The following is a 14,974-nucleotide window of genomic DNA, read 5'->3' as shown; positions in this document are numbered from 1 at the left end:
TCTCCCTCGCTCCCCTCTCCCTGCTTGGGCGAGGCGGCCGCCCCCTCCCCGGCCGCCTGTACGTGCCGCAGCGGGGCCGCCCCCCGGCCGTGCTGCCGCCGCCTGCCCCCGCGGCGCTCTCGCTGGGGGGCGCCGTAGCGCGGCGGGGCGGGGCAGGCCGAGGCGCTGGCGGCGGGGCCGGGCCGGGCCGGCGGCTGCCCCGGTTCCCCGCCGGGCGGGGGCGGCTGCGGCAGCGGCGCGGCACTGCGCACACGGCAGGGGCGACCCCGCGGCGCCCGGGGGTCCGGCGCGCACCATGAACCCCGCGGCCGCCCGCCGCCCCCCCGCCCGGCGCCCGGGCGCCCTGCCCCGGCCGCTGCTCTCGTCCGCGGCGTGGGCGCTGCTGTGCCTGGGTCCCGTCTACCTGGCGGGCTCCCTGGGGCTGAGCGGCAGCTGGCTGCTGCTGGGGCTGGCGCTGTGGCTCTGCTGGGCACGCAACCGGCGGTGGAAGCGCGACCGGCTGGCCGCCGCCTTCGCGCTGCTGGAGGACGAGCGGGAGGCGGTGTGCCGGGGCCTGGCCGCCCGGCACCTGCCGGCTTGGGTGAGAGACTCCGGGGGTCGGAGGGGCGCCGCGACCCCCCCCCCCCCCCCCCCCCCGCGGCGGCGGCGGGAGCCCCGGGAGCGGGACCCAGCGGGCTGGTGGCGGCGGGGCGCGGCGGGGCGGCGGGAGCGGGGTGGCCCGTGGCGAGCAGGCGGAGGGCAAAGGAAAACGGGTGGCGGTGATGCCTTGGACCGAGCAGTAACGCCTGTGATTGTGAAGTCCTGCTCGGTGCAGTGAGTGCTAAACTGGAAGTTGGTTCGGTCCAGGGGATGTGCGTGTTGCTGTAAGCGTGCTTGGAAAACAGACTGCCGTATCCCCGGAGAAATCCTTCACATATGTGCTGTTGCATTGCAGGTGTTTTGGTGTAGAGGGTACTTAGATTTTATATTTTGTCGTCCAGAATGTTTTCTCCTCTTCTCTTCAGTGTCATTTACAAAAAATAATCTGTAAACGTAATATTCTCTGTCTGCTAAAAACCAAGTATTTAAAGAGCTGTCTCTTGATGGTGTGGAAAGCCAGCCTCTGTTCTTCACATTTGTTCTTAGCCACTCTACGTTTTAAAGCGAAGAAACTTGAAAATCTAGCTTCACGTTTTATTCTTTGTCTCTGGTTCTTTGTGCAGTAGCCTTCGTTGGCTAATGGAAATGGATGATGAGGGTTTTTTTTTCTTCATCGTCATTTGCTTAGCATTTAAAAACATGTCAGGGACTGGTAGGGGAATGCTTTTCTTGTAAGAAAGAGAATATCAAAGAGGTCTATTTGTAAGGAGTGTTGCATTGAGACATTTATAGTCAGCAAACTGTTTTATATAGCCTACAGCGCTTGGCTGTCTTTAACAGTGTGGGAAACGAAAGCAGTTGGCACTGGTGAGAAGGGAGGCCAGGGTCTCCTAGCAGAGCTGCTGTGGCTCCCTGCACATGTTCCCTCCCGCCGGGCACCGAAGTCTCTGAATGAGGTTTCTGCTTGTTTGTATTGACAGAGCTTTTAAAACAACTCAGAGCATTAATGAGTGTGGTGGTGTCAGCTCTCGCCCTGATGCTGTGAGAACAGTGCTGTGCTTTATCCTCAAGCGCTCTCAGTTTGGGTAATGAGAAACTGAGCCTCTTAGTGCTGAAAAATCAGAAGCGCCCCCCCAGCACACACACACATTGTCTCAAAGTTCTTCAGTTTTGTGGTTGAAAGTGTCAGGCTTTATTAGTGCGTGGGCCTGTGGTTGATTGGTGGAAGGTTATCGATTGCCCTGTACTTGAAACGCAGTGTCCCCCAAGCAGGGGGTGCTGACAAATGGGGATGCTCCAGCAGAGCCCACTGGGATGGTCAGGGGCTGGAGCACCTGGGGTGTGAGGAGAGGCGGACAGAGCTGGGGTTGTTCAGCCTCCTGCTGGAGAAGGGAAGGCTTAAGGGGGATCCCACTGCTGTCTCCCACTGCCTAGTGGGTGCTGACGGGGAAGATGGAGTCCCTCTGCTCAGAGGCCTAGCTCCTGACTTGTGAGTTCTTGGAGCTAGCTGCCAGAAGGCCTGATACAGGAGAGGACCTAAGGATGAAGGGGCTGCACCATGTGCTTTTAGTTTTAGCTTTTATCGGTGTTGCTGCTTCTCCTCCTTTGCTTTCCTGTGTTGGTAACTTTTGTTCTTCATCTGTTGGTGTTTACTTCCACACCACACTTGTACTTTTTGTGTGATCTTTTAAGTCCTCAGTTTTAATCTTCCTTCTATATCGCCTTCTTTGATTTGATCTTCTTCTCCTCTGTGCCAGTCTTGGAGGCTGATTCTTATCTGCTGTCTATTCAGTTTATTCTCTGTGGTGTCACCTTTTTTTGACTTTCTTCTTGGCCTCGATGTTCATGAGCCTTCAACTGAAACATCTCTAAAAATGTCCCTTGTGTTCTTGTCTCCTGTCATGCAGAGGTGGGAGTAGGAGCACAATTCAGGCAAAGGAGAGCATGGGTTGGATTTGCCCTGTTGTAATCCTAGGAAAGGTTCTGTTGATGTGAAGCAATGGCAGTGTCTTAGGGGATGGGTAAATAGTTGTCTCCTTGCGTGCCCTGTAGTAAAATGAGGAGGATCTGTCCAGTGAAGAGTGAAGACTAAACACTGATTGTGCTTGCTGGTTAAAAACCCTTCTCCCTAAGAGCAGTGCAGTGGATCCTTCAAATGTGACTCAGGTTCTGCTGGGCCCTGGTATCAATTGTTAGGAGATGCATTTACATTCCAGCCTTTCCTCCGGGGGGGGGGGGGGGGGGGGGCGGGGTGCTGGGTGCTGGGAGGGTTTCCCTCATCTACTTAGCCATCTGTTTCAGGGAAATTGCAGGGTTATTTTGCAGCACCAGTTTCTTGGCTGAAACCAGCCAGTGAGTTTGGAATAGAGGCATTCCTGTGCTAGACAGCTTACGTGGGCAGACTGTGCTTCCTTAGGAAACCAGGCTGGAAACCTGCTCATGTTGAGCAGAGTCAGATCTGTGTCCTGGAGAGATGAGGCTTTCTGACTTGAGCCTGGGCACCCTTTAGCATGACTCCTGTAAAACCAGTGCCTGGGGCAGAGGTAGCTGGGCTTCTACCTTTGTTCTGGCTCCTGGGGGACCATGGTGGTGACTTCTCCGTGTTGCTCTATCAGCTCTTGGTAGGTTGCAGGTGAGAACATCCAAGTATGCTGGATTTCTTCCTGATGTTAAACTCATTTCACCAGGAGAAATGAGTGTTACCGGGTACAGAGCAGTCCTTTTAAAACTTTGCCTGTTGACTCCTGGTTTGTGCAAAAGGCTTGTTTAGACAACACCCCTGCACAGGGAGCTAAACCCCCATTCCTTAAAATAAAAAAAACCCAAACAAACACCCTCCACCCTGCTCCCAATGGATAGATTCCTGTGCTGTATTTGAACAGAATGGCACTGTTGTCAGCTGCAGTTTTTGCTATCACGATGGTAGTTGCTGTGGCCAGCTCCAGGGCAAGGTGGAGCCATGCAGAAACTTACACATTTTCTTTACTTGCTGGTAATTGGCCCTTACCTGGCGTTTTTGATCTTCAAAGCTCTTTTCAAATGCTAAGTAATTTTTGCAGCATTCCTGAAATATTGGCACAAGTATGCCTTCTGTTGTAGATGGGTGAAACTGATTTTGATAGTGTGACTTGCCCAAGGCTACAGGATTAAGTCTTATTCTGGAACAGTGTTAACTTTGGCAGCTCTTGGTGGCTGGTTCTGGGCTTAGTAGGAGGTGTTTTGGGCTTATCTGTGCTGTACTGATGACAAACTCGAGGACAAGACCTTGCTGCTAGGGCTCTCACCAGTAGTAAGGGTCAGAAGTGAGTCTGAAGTCCAGAGTACGTGATTAGAAAGTATGGAGCTCCAACTGGTTTTTTTCCAGAACATATTAGGACACAGTAAGTTCTTGGAGTAAGCTGTTGGGTCAAGAACAGAGCTTGGTGGTATCACTGGACTGAAATAGAGCAGAGCCCATCCTCTCCTATCAGGACTTGCACATTATGAGAATACCCTGTGGGTATGAAAGGCTTGGCTCAGAGCTTTATATCTTCCTGGACAGGGGATAATGTGGATGCAACACTTTGGATACCTAGCTCTGCTTCTGCGGAACTGCACACTGAATTTGCGCCATTGAGTGCAGCTGACCTTTGGTATTCGGAACCCACTGAAATTTGGTGGCCTTTCATAACAGGCAGAAAGCTGGTTTTCACCAGAGACCTGTAGTCGGCCAATTTCTGTGGTGTTTGCCTGGGTGGGAGCCCTGTTGTGTTAGCCAAGGAGCTCCTGGTGGTCTGCGGTACCACAGAGTTACAGCAGTGCTATTTCTTCTGTCTGCCAAAGGAAACTGAGGCACAGAGTGCCTGGGTAGGAGCCGTGTTGCAGACACGTGAATGAGGGGGTGTCAAGCAGGATGGAAATGTACCACAAATGGCTGCTAATCCTATCGCAGCAACCTGTGGTGTGACACACTGGGACGTGATTCATTGCGGTTGCTTTTGGAGTTTGCTGTGGGCTGTCTGCTTTGGGTGTCTGTGGCTCAAATAGTGAATTCGGTTTTGTTTTTTCTTAAGGTGGGTTTAGCTGCTGCCTCCTCATGGTTTTTGCCTGTTGTCTGATGCTCCTCTGTGCTGTTCCAGCTCTCTTTAGCCACCATCTTGCTTTTTGGTCACCTCTTGCAGTTGCATCTCTAGCAGCTTTGGCTCTAGTGAATAATCCCAGCCAACTTTAGTGGTTTATTTTGTGCTGCATTTCTCCCCTTAACGTTGGTGGATCTCACACATGGGCTGTAACTTTCTCACTGGGATGTGGTGGCCTAACTATGGCCCTGAGTCCTGGTCTGTCCTTCCTCTTGGGTCACATCCTCTCTTCACTGTAAGGTCTTCTGAAGGACAGCTCACCATGCTACTACCACCCCTGCTCTATCCTACTTGTGACTGATCCAGAGCTCTGGCACAAATGCTGTGGGACACTGGTGCTTGGAAGTTGCACTGGAGCTGGGGACCAGCTGCCTTCAGGCTACCTGGGGTTTATGTGCCGTGATGGAGGACCTTTTGGTGAAAGATGAAAGTCTGGCAGGTGAAGTGGAGGTCCCCCGGTTCACATAATCGATCTTACTGTAAAATGTCAGCAGTGGTTGATCAGTATTGATTGTCCCTTCTGGTGCTGTGTTCTCACTTTATCATGCAAATAGAGCTGGGTAGGCTGACCTTTCTGTGAATTTTCGTTGTCTTATTTAATGGAAAACGTGCTATGTAGAGCATCAAAAGAAGTTGCTTATGGAGTATATGGTAATATCACTTTTTTATGTAATAGGAGATAATTTGAAGCATTATTTGAGCAAGGAAAATGGGTTCTGAAATCATCTGTGAAACTGGAATAAAAGGCAAGCTTCTGTCCATTCCATTTGAATGACTCTGAGCACCTTTGAAAGCTGCTGAATTAAATGGCAAGCCTTTGACTGAAGAGTGTGATTCACAGCTCTTGTATAAGGAGGCAATGTATTGTCCTACCCAATTACTGTTATCTGGCTAGATGATGGCTGAAAGAGTCCTTTTGTGTTCCTGCACTCTTGTAGAGCAGAGCAGGGCCCAAATGTCCATTCTGAGAAGCTGCTGCACCATCCTTCCCCTGCTACCAGCTTGTAGCACTGGCTGAAGATACCACATCTATAAGACTAATGTGTGGTTGTAGTAAAGGTGATCGTGGCTCATCACTCAGCAACTTCTTGGTGTGAGGTCTGAGAGACTGGTTAGTTACTTGAGAGCAGACTCGTATCCTACTGCCCTGGTGGTGATCAAACAAGTTCTTACTTCAGGAAACCGGAGGGATTTTGTAATGAACATATACACTTCTTGCTGGCATTTGATGTATGCACATGAAAACATGATGCATAAGTGACTACATTTTAGTTGTCCTTAGTATCTCAAAAAGCTCTGAGAGGTGAAAACGCGGGACTGTTACACATGATAGTGTATGCTAATAGGTTTGAACTCTGACAGTGCTGCTTTTCCCTGAAGCCATTGGCACTGTGTTAGTGGAGAAATGCTGCCACAACCAATACACTGAATTTCCTAAGCAGGTTGTTGTTTTCCAAAGTGCGGTGTCCTGGTTGAGGTGAGCTGGTGCAGGAAACAGGTCCAGCACAGCCTGTGATCTTGAAAGGAAGCAGGTTCTCGTGGCTTCCCAAGGTATGACCAAAAGAAGGATGAGGAATCTGTAATACTGCTTTACGTCACAAACAGGATATGACACTTGCTTTAATCATATAAATGTGCCTAGCAGCACACTGGTACATCAGTGCACGTGTGTTCTTTTGCCTTCGATTGGTTTTTTTTACTGTTTTATTTGCCTTTTACAATTTTTCAGGGAGGTAGTAAATTATAATGGATGTATGTATGAGGGCAGAGGGATCTCTGCTTACTCTAAAACTTGTTCCACACTCCGTGGTATCTTTTGCATTTGTTAAAGTATGCTGGAATAGATGGCATGTGCCACTCACTGTATTTTTCTTTGCATGCAGGTTCACTTCCCTGATGTTGAACGAGCAGAGTGGCTGAACAAGGTGAGGAGCTCTGAACTCCGGTTTGTGAGGTCATCTGCTCCGAGCTGTATCACAGCACAAACTCTGCAGGCCAAGTTTGAGGAAGTTATGAGCTCACTACAATATGGTTCAACCATATCAATGTCTGTACTTAAGTCTTGGAGCCACTTAAGTACAGAGATGCCACTGTGGTTTTGGTGAGAGCCAAACGTGTACCTGGTTGATATAAGTTAGAGTTTGACCACAATGCTTCGTTCTGAGATTAAAAAAAACCCTAAAACCAAGTGTATGTATGTGTGTATATATATGTATGTGTATATGTGTGTGTGTGTGTATGTATTATTATTATTATTTTAGCAAAAGCAGTGTCATCTCCTCTTACCAGAGAGGTTCCCAGAGAGCTCTGAAGTGGGTGCTCTCATCAGCAGGTGTCGTCAAGCTCTTGCTGGAACTGGACTCTGTGAACAGCAAAACAGCTGAACTTGCAAATTCACATCCAGTAACTATCCTGTTTCTAGCAAGCTTTCTTCTTGATGTAGAAGCTCATCTTATTCCTATCTGAATAAACCTAACTCCGGAACTTCATGACATGTAAGAGTAATTAGGGACTTGTGCTTTAGAGAATTTAACCCTGGGCTTTGCTGGCTCGGCCCCTGTGGTCAGAAGCAGTCAATAGACTCTATGGTGCTGAAAACTCACATTTTGGTTCCTAAAACAAATTCCTTTTCTGAGGAACTGAGGTGGATCCCTATATAGGGATGACTTATGAGCACAAATGTGACATAGTATTTTAAAATGACAGACATTAATAGCTGAGCATTCTGTAATCTGTGTGTCTGTTTCTCAACAAAAGTTGTCTTACACAAAGAATCTTGAGTGTGTTTCCACTTTTGCTATTGTTTAGGTCCTTGTACAGGCTTGGCCATACTTTGGGACAATCATGGAAAAAACATTTAAAGAAGTTCTTGAACCAAAAATCAGAGCAAAGAATGTACATCTGAAAACATGCACCTTTACCAAGATCCACTTTGGCGAGAAGGTAATATGAATCCTTTGCAACACTTGCAGTTCAGTCTTTTCTGAAAAGTTCAGATGCAAGGGGAGTCTGTTCAGCTCTGAATATTTAACAAAATGGTATTGGTACAACACTACAGCCTCCTGTGTTCCCTCCTCATGTTGACTTGAGCATCTTCACCATGAAGGAAAGAAAGATCATATAGGAGATACACACATCCCTTCCCACTGGCTGTCAGTATCCTGGGACTGGAGATACAAAAAGGGGCATGTCTCCATGGGGTTTTTTTACATTTTTTTAACGTTTTTGTAACGCACTTGTGACGGGAGTTTTCAGTGCTTTGAAGGCTTGCAGCATGTGCTGCTTGCAGCCAGCCCTGTATTTGAGGAATGCCAAGGCTGTTCACACTGCCTCTTTAAGGGAAAAACTTGTGTGGTTTACTCGTACTTTACATGCAGTCGTGCAAAGTCTTTAATGAATGCTTCTGTACTCAAATTGATTGAAATGAGTAGGGCTTTTTGCTTGGACTTAAATTGAAAAGATATTAACTATGTTGTATCTTATTTGTCTTTATTTCAGTGCCCTAGAATCAATGGAATAAAAGTGTACACCAAAGAAATTGATAGAAGACAAGTTATCCTAGACCTGCAGATATGGTAACATTGCATCATCGATTATGTAGACGGTTCTTAACTCACTGCCCACTTGACACCTGTGTGTGAATTGTCATGCAGGACTGGACATTCGGTCCACTAAAATCAGCATGAAGTGGAGGGCTCCTTATCTTATTTAAACCTAGAATGATATGAGATAATCTGTCCCCCAGCTGGATGTCCTGAATACTTAGAGAAAGGGATCTTGTGCATCAGCCTGTAAGTCAGAAAGCAGTGTCACCTGTGCAGGTCTGGGTATTACCTACTCTGGCTTAGCACTGCTGCCATGGTATAAGGATGTGCCCCTTGGCTTTGCATGGCAGGAAGAACCCAAGTTTTGGAACTGTATTTCCTGTTCTGACAGCTCTGACAGCTCTCGGGCATGGAGGCACTTGGTCTGTCTGGCCCCAGTATCGTTCCTCTTCAGTCCAACCTCTCCCGTTCTTCCAGAACTACTTGCACTATTTGTTTTTTAATTCCTTCCCCTGGATTAATCCTCTTGTTTTACTCACCATTTGTTCCATGTGCCACCCAACACATTTGCTTTTTTTGATTACAGCTGTTCTGAGCAGAAAACTGCCTCTAGCTCTGTTAACAACAACAAAATTAGATAAAACATTTGATACCTCCCAGGCTGTTTTGAATGAGCTTGTGTGTTTTGTTAACATCAGAGCCACTGCAGAGCTGAACTCTCTCCTGGTTTAGCCTGGAGAATGGAATTACTGCGGGAATTACCACTTGCATGCTGCTGTAGCTCTGTAAGTTAGTGAGCAATTGAGATGCCTAATTTAAATGGCTTTTCTTCATGGTAGGAAAAAGCAGTGTGAAGTTACGGATTGTCTTGGCAACAGCACAGAGCTGCTCAGAACTGTGCCTGCTGCTTAATGTGGCAATGGCATGGCAGCATCCCTCAGCCCTGGCAGAGCACCATCGCTCCCTGCAAAATGACATGCTTGATTTTGAGCCAGAACATGTCGTGCTTCAGTGCTCTCAGTGAAGTGCTCTTTGTAATAGCCAGATCAGGGCCTTTGGCAAATCATTTGTGTTTTCCACATTCAGATCGAGGGAATTGATGCCTTTAAGGCTCTGCAGGAGGTTACTGCTATTGTCTGTTAAACTACTCTAGGCTGCTTCTCCCACATACTCATTTTTACTGTCTTTTACAATCCTCTGCAGAGGGATTCCCCCACCTCTTCGTTCCTGTCCCTTTGGCAGACCCATCAGCATCTCCAAACTGGCCAAACAATTTTGTTCCTCATCCTAATGCAAACTTCACCTGAACTGCCATCTGATAACCTAGTATTTTCTGTATTCACACAGGAGTCTTCAAACTACCTTGTCTCTCTGATGGGCGTCTCTTCTCCTGGGCTATGTTAAGGACCCAGCTTCTCTTACGTTAATACATTAACATCAGTTTCTGCAACTAAGTTAGGTTTTGTGCATTGTACAGTGTCTGCAGGCGGTAGTGTATTACTTCCAGGAGTGGGCAGAAGCAAATCTAGGGAGCAGGGGTGTTATCTACCTGCCTTTTTCTGGATTGTCAAAGGAACATGTGTTTTGTTGGTTTTTTTTTCTGCCCCCTTTTTTTTTTTGTTTCATCGGAGAGATGGGTCGTCCACTTTTCTGGAGTGAGGCAAACCCCCATTACAAAACAGGCTGTCTTAGCCACACGGATAGCAGTGAGTGTCTGCACTAGTGCAGCTGGTGTTGGGAGAAGAGCTGCTTAGAGGAGATGGACTTGATCTGTCCGCATGTGAGGCTGCTGCCCTTTGCAACCACCTCTTGGTTGCTGCACGCTGGTGAGGGTTAAATGACTGGATCTGCCCACAGAGCTGTATCCCGGCATCACAGCTCTGGAGAAGAGTGATGGGCTGTGAGTTCCAGTGTGGCACACTTTGCAGTGCTGGGACCACAGTGACTGGCTATCTCCTTTTGGGTTAGGCTTCATGGAAGCGTAGCTATGTTACGGTGGACATTAAAGGATTAACATGTCTGCATCTTATAAACGTGACTCCTTTGCCTTGGTGCTTGCTAGCTGTAATTTTGTGGGAGTTCCCTTACTGGTGAGCCCACGTGAGTGTGACCTGTTGGCTGGCTCACCACTGCACGCAGCACTGACCTGGGCAGCAGCAGGGAAGGCTGAGCATCCGCTTCACACAGGGTGCTGTTATCCTGGTGGGCAGCACCCCTGCCTTGGCAGCAGCTCTGCTCTGCTCCAGTGCTTGCTGAGTTACCCTTTGTGTCAGGCAGTGTCTTGCTTCCAGAAATCTTGGCATGCTCTGTAAATGCAGCTTGCTTGCAGTCTCACAGCAGTACAGGAGGAGAGAGATCTGCCCCCCACCCCCAATTTTATCGAGGAGGCAACTAGTCTTTGAAACCCAGAGTCTCTGACCTGGCCAGGAAAAACACAGGAAGAGGGCAGGAGTGGAAAAAAAACTTTCCTTCTTAGCCTTCCTTTGTGGTCTGTATGGAATCATTTGTGTAGTTTTAATAGCCACTTGTAGATATATGGTCCACAAAGTATTTTGTTTGATCTGTGCTCCTGATCTCTGCAACATCATCCAGTGCGAATGCTGTGGTTCAGGTCTGTGCTGTGTGAAGAAGAGCTTCCTTTGCTCTGCAATTTGTGATGTTACATCACAAGTTTAACACATCCTTTGCTTTGGAACTATGAAAAATAGCACTGAGAGGGCCCTTACTTGTATGGGCAGTAGCTGCCAGCAGAGCCAGCGATGCAGTACATCTGGTATTGCATGGAGTTACCGAAAGGAACTTGAGAAGCTGCTTTAATTAAATCTATTAACAACAGCTTATATGTCCATAGCATCAGAGCATTGGGAATAGTTATGTAGAGCACTGTCTCATTACAGTCTTGTCTCTCCCATGTGAGAGGACTATACTTTGCTTTTTTGGCAGGAAAACCAAGGCTCAGAGTTGATTACTTGTGAGGCACGGGGACCTTTTGGCAAAGGGAAGGAAGGATGCTGTATGTAATCTTTCAAAAGCTTTTGCTTGGTTCCTGAGATGATGCACCCGATTGGTGTAAATTAAGTTGTGTACATTTTGTCACAGTTTATAGAACGGAACAGAAATGTTGAGATGATCGCCGCTTACCCTCAGGTCTTCTGTACAGATGAAGTTTGTCATTTATCTGTCTGAAGGTGCTGGTGTCTGTATTCATACCTGAACTACAGCCTTCACATGACACATAAGAAAGTATCAGCATTCTTGCAGGGGCTAAATGAAATGTAAAATCCCCACTAGATTGGGATTTGAAATCCCCAAATCTGAAATATGACATCCCAGCTGGAAATAAACTGGCAAGTGCTCTGGGATCTGCAAACAATTTGCCGTAGATCTAAATCATGGATCTGTCCCCTGAGCGTAGGGAGCTGACAGTTGCGTTCTCCAAATGAATTAAAGTCAAAGCATTTCAGAAATATTCTCCAAAACTGCTTTTTTCAAAATGGGGAGTTTTCAAGTGCAGCCACTTGACCTCCTACAACTGCTTTCCTTCCCACTAATTCTGCAATTGCCTGAGCTGCTGTGTAGCCATGTAATCATTGGCTACAATCATCGGAGTTTCAAAGTATTTGAAGGCACTGTTACCTCCCAGAGAGTATCTCACAATCCAGTTGCTTCCTATTTCATTGATCTGATTTAGCAATGATAATCATTTTTTGTTGGAAATGTTTTGAATTTTCTTTTCTGTGGCATTTACAGTACATGAGATGTCACAGAAAAATAGTGTAATAATATGTATTAACAAATGTATGCATTGTAATTTACTTTAAAAGGCGATCTCTGGACTCCCTAACTGGCAGGTTTTCAAATTGGGAAAGACAGTCTCTGTCATCTAGTGCAGGACTGGAGAGAGTAGTCAAAAGAGGAAGTGTGCAGCAATACTTGGCGCTTTGGTGGAGTTTGGGTTAACTAATTTTGTAGGATCTTAAACTAAAAGCGTTTTGGAATCTTATTGGTCTTGAGCAGAAAAGGAACATCTGCCCTGAGGAGCCTGACTTGACAGGCAAAAGGGAAAGGCAGAGGTAGTCTGGTTTCTCTCATACTCTGTGGTACTTGGTCACGTTTTCTTATCTCTCTTATTTGTCTAATTCTGCTTGCTTATTTACCCAAGTCCAAAGACTAAGGAGTAGCCTGCTTTACAGAGCACTTGAGGAGGCCAGACCGAAGGGGGCTTTTAGCATGCGGGCCAGTGAGAAGATGGGGCCCATGGGGAGGTACTTCGCAGGGAGGAATTGCATGTGCCTGTTCTGAAGGGTGATGTAGACACCCAGGTTAGTCAGACTTGTCAGTGTGTGCACTTGTAGCATCCTTCCCTTCAGCCAGTGGATTACCATTGTATCATAAACACGGCATTTCCATCCAAGTACAGAAGAGATACGCACTCGTACAAGCTTCTCCAGTTCTCATCCATGGCACAGGCATGCTTATCTGCACCACCTGGTGCAATAGGTGATTTAGGAGAGAAATGGGTGGTCCTTCCACCCTTCACAGGTGGGTAAAGCTTGGTCCTGTGGGTAGTGGCAGAGGGGCTCAGCCCTACATGCTTTTGCTTGTCAAGTTGAGTTTGGCTCAGGTGTGCGGTCTGGGGGCGGACAGCAGAGAGCACAGCCAGGTTACACTGAGCAAAGGGGGCAGGCGGTAGCATGAGCAGCCTGGACTGCAAATGAGGAGTAAAACAAATGAACGGAGTGCATCCTTCCAACCAGGCACCCTGGCGTGGGGGTCATGCCTGTATGAAGCAGTCTTAAGGATAATTGAAGGTTCAGGCTCTGATAAGAGGGGTAAAGACTACTCTGACATCTAGACTCTAAAACACAATTGCATGTATTGAAGTGTTACTGGAGAAAAGAGACATCTAGGACTGGGTGCGAAGAGTTTTTGATTGTATGGAAAGGCATAAAGGTTGTAAATTGAAACACCACAACTATTATTTGTTGTCTTGGATACTGGCAACAGCTGAATCAAATCCTCTTGGATTAACTACTGCAAACTGAGGAACTCATTTTGGCTTCTCATTTAGACTTTTATTGTGACAAAGCTCTTCTAACACCCAGTGTAATGAGCTGTGATAATGTCAGAATTTTAGAAATTAATAAATGTAAAAATAAGTTTAATTATGTGACTAGCTTATAAGGAACACTGTGTTAATTTTGGCATGGCTTGTGAGGTTGGTTATTTAAGAAATGAGAATGTTCTAACATTAAAGACTTTGTTAGTTATGTGCTTTTAAAATTCTGCTAAGTGACTTATCTGTAAACAAATATTTGATAATTTTGCTTGCAAAAATGGAGAAAAATTCACAGGGTTACATGTTCTTGGCAGTTTTTTTGTGGGGGGAATCCATCTGTGTGCAAATTACAGTGTGAATTCATGGTAACTGCAGCACCATTTGTCCGTATACATGTGGTCAGAGCAAAAAATCTTGTCCTTTTTCTTCATGGGGTGAAATTATGCATGCAGGTGGCAAGCACAGCACATTCACTGTGCTGTGGTACCTTTACACCCTGCCTTACCTGCAGGGTGTTTGTGTGTCTGCATCCAAAAAGAGCTATTTCTCAGAGGACTGAAAGGATACTTGGTAGCTCCTCTCAATTGTTTTCTGCCAGAGGCATCAACAAATCTTCTAGGTTCTGCTCCCTGGGGAGTGGCTATGGGTTGCTGCATAAGGTGATGTTTGTACTTTTAAAAAGTCTAAGGTGGTTTCCAAATTGCAAAAGTACCGCACTTGCGCTCGGCATTTGTTTTATTTAGAGCCTGATGTTCTCCATGGCAACTGACCAAAATCTGATCTAAGTCATTGCCTTTTAATTCAGCCTCAGTGAAACCAGGTTATTTTTAGTGATGAATTTGCCCTTCAAGTGGGCTTTTGGGTTGTGCGCAAGGGTGATGTATGGGCTTTTTTGTTGTGGGCAAGGTGAGGACTGCATGTGTCATGGCAGGATGGGTCTGCATCAGCCTGGGGGCTGGGTCACCCAGTTGTGGGGTAGGATCAAGCCTTTGGCTGAGAAGGGTGCAAGAGGGCAATTGCTGTGACACTGAATTTTTAATGAGCCTATCGATCCCCTCCTTGGAGCGAGCTTGCCTCAGCCAACTGCCAGTCTTAAGAATGGAAAAGTAACCTCGAAATACAGATGTTGCTTTGACATTTTGCAGGTAGATCAATAACCCAGCTGACTGCAGGGTTTCTCTTGTGAAAATCTGACCCTTGTTTGATGTGCTCAGCTTTCCCTTTTCAGCTGCTTGAAGATCTGTCTCTGCCTGTTGGGGTCATGTTGCCAGTCATTAAAACTAATTTCATTTATACCCTATACAGCTCAGAATTTCTCATTGGACTGTTGCAAACTGTGGAATAATGTGAGAATTTTCTTTCAGTTACATAGGGGACTGTGAGATTCACATGGACATATCGAAATTTAATCTTGGAGTGAAAGGCATACAGGTGCGTGCAGCGCTAACATTGTCTGTTCAAGGCTGTGTGTGGCAGGAGGTAACAGTGTCCCAGTGGGGAGGTCATGGCACTAACTGGGAAACCACCAGCTAGCAGGCTTGGGATGGATTGGCTTTATCTCCTTGTGTGTGGGCTGGGGAAACGATGCCTTCCGTGGAAAGCATGTAAATACCACTTTTAAGCTTCTTAGTGCAACTCTTCAACGGGGTCACTGCTAGAGCACGAGCTCATGT

At 46.9% G+C, this 14,974-nt stretch overlaps 1 protein-coding gene across 1 annotated transcript in view; it reads left to right on the top strand.

The window, feature by feature from the left end:
* Nucleotides 1–203: 203 nt before the first annotated feature.
* ESYT3 (extended synaptotagmin 3) overlaps nucleotides 204–14,974 on the top strand; it is a 34,332-nt gene continuing 19,561 nt past the window's right edge. The window contains exons 1-5 of the mRNA XM_055719490.1: nucleotides 204–580; nucleotides 6,581–6,622; nucleotides 7,506–7,640; nucleotides 8,196–8,272; nucleotides 14,666–14,732. Of these exons, the coding sequence (XP_055575465.1) occupies nucleotides 296–580; nucleotides 6,581–6,622; nucleotides 7,506–7,640; nucleotides 8,196–8,272; nucleotides 14,666–14,732 (606 nt within the window). The 5' untranslated portion in view covers nucleotides 204–295. The remainder of the gene's footprint in view (nucleotides 581–6,580; nucleotides 6,623–7,505; nucleotides 7,641–8,195; nucleotides 8,273–14,665; nucleotides 14,733–14,974) is intronic.

Source organism: Falco cherrug, chromosome 8, assembly GCF_023634085.1.
Source record: "Falco cherrug isolate bFalChe1 chromosome 8, bFalChe1.pri, whole genome shotgun sequence".
Lineage (NCBI taxonomy): Eukaryota > Metazoa > Chordata > Aves > Falconiformes > Falconidae > Falco > Falco cherrug.
This window is presented reverse-complemented; position numbering and strand designations above follow the sequence as displayed.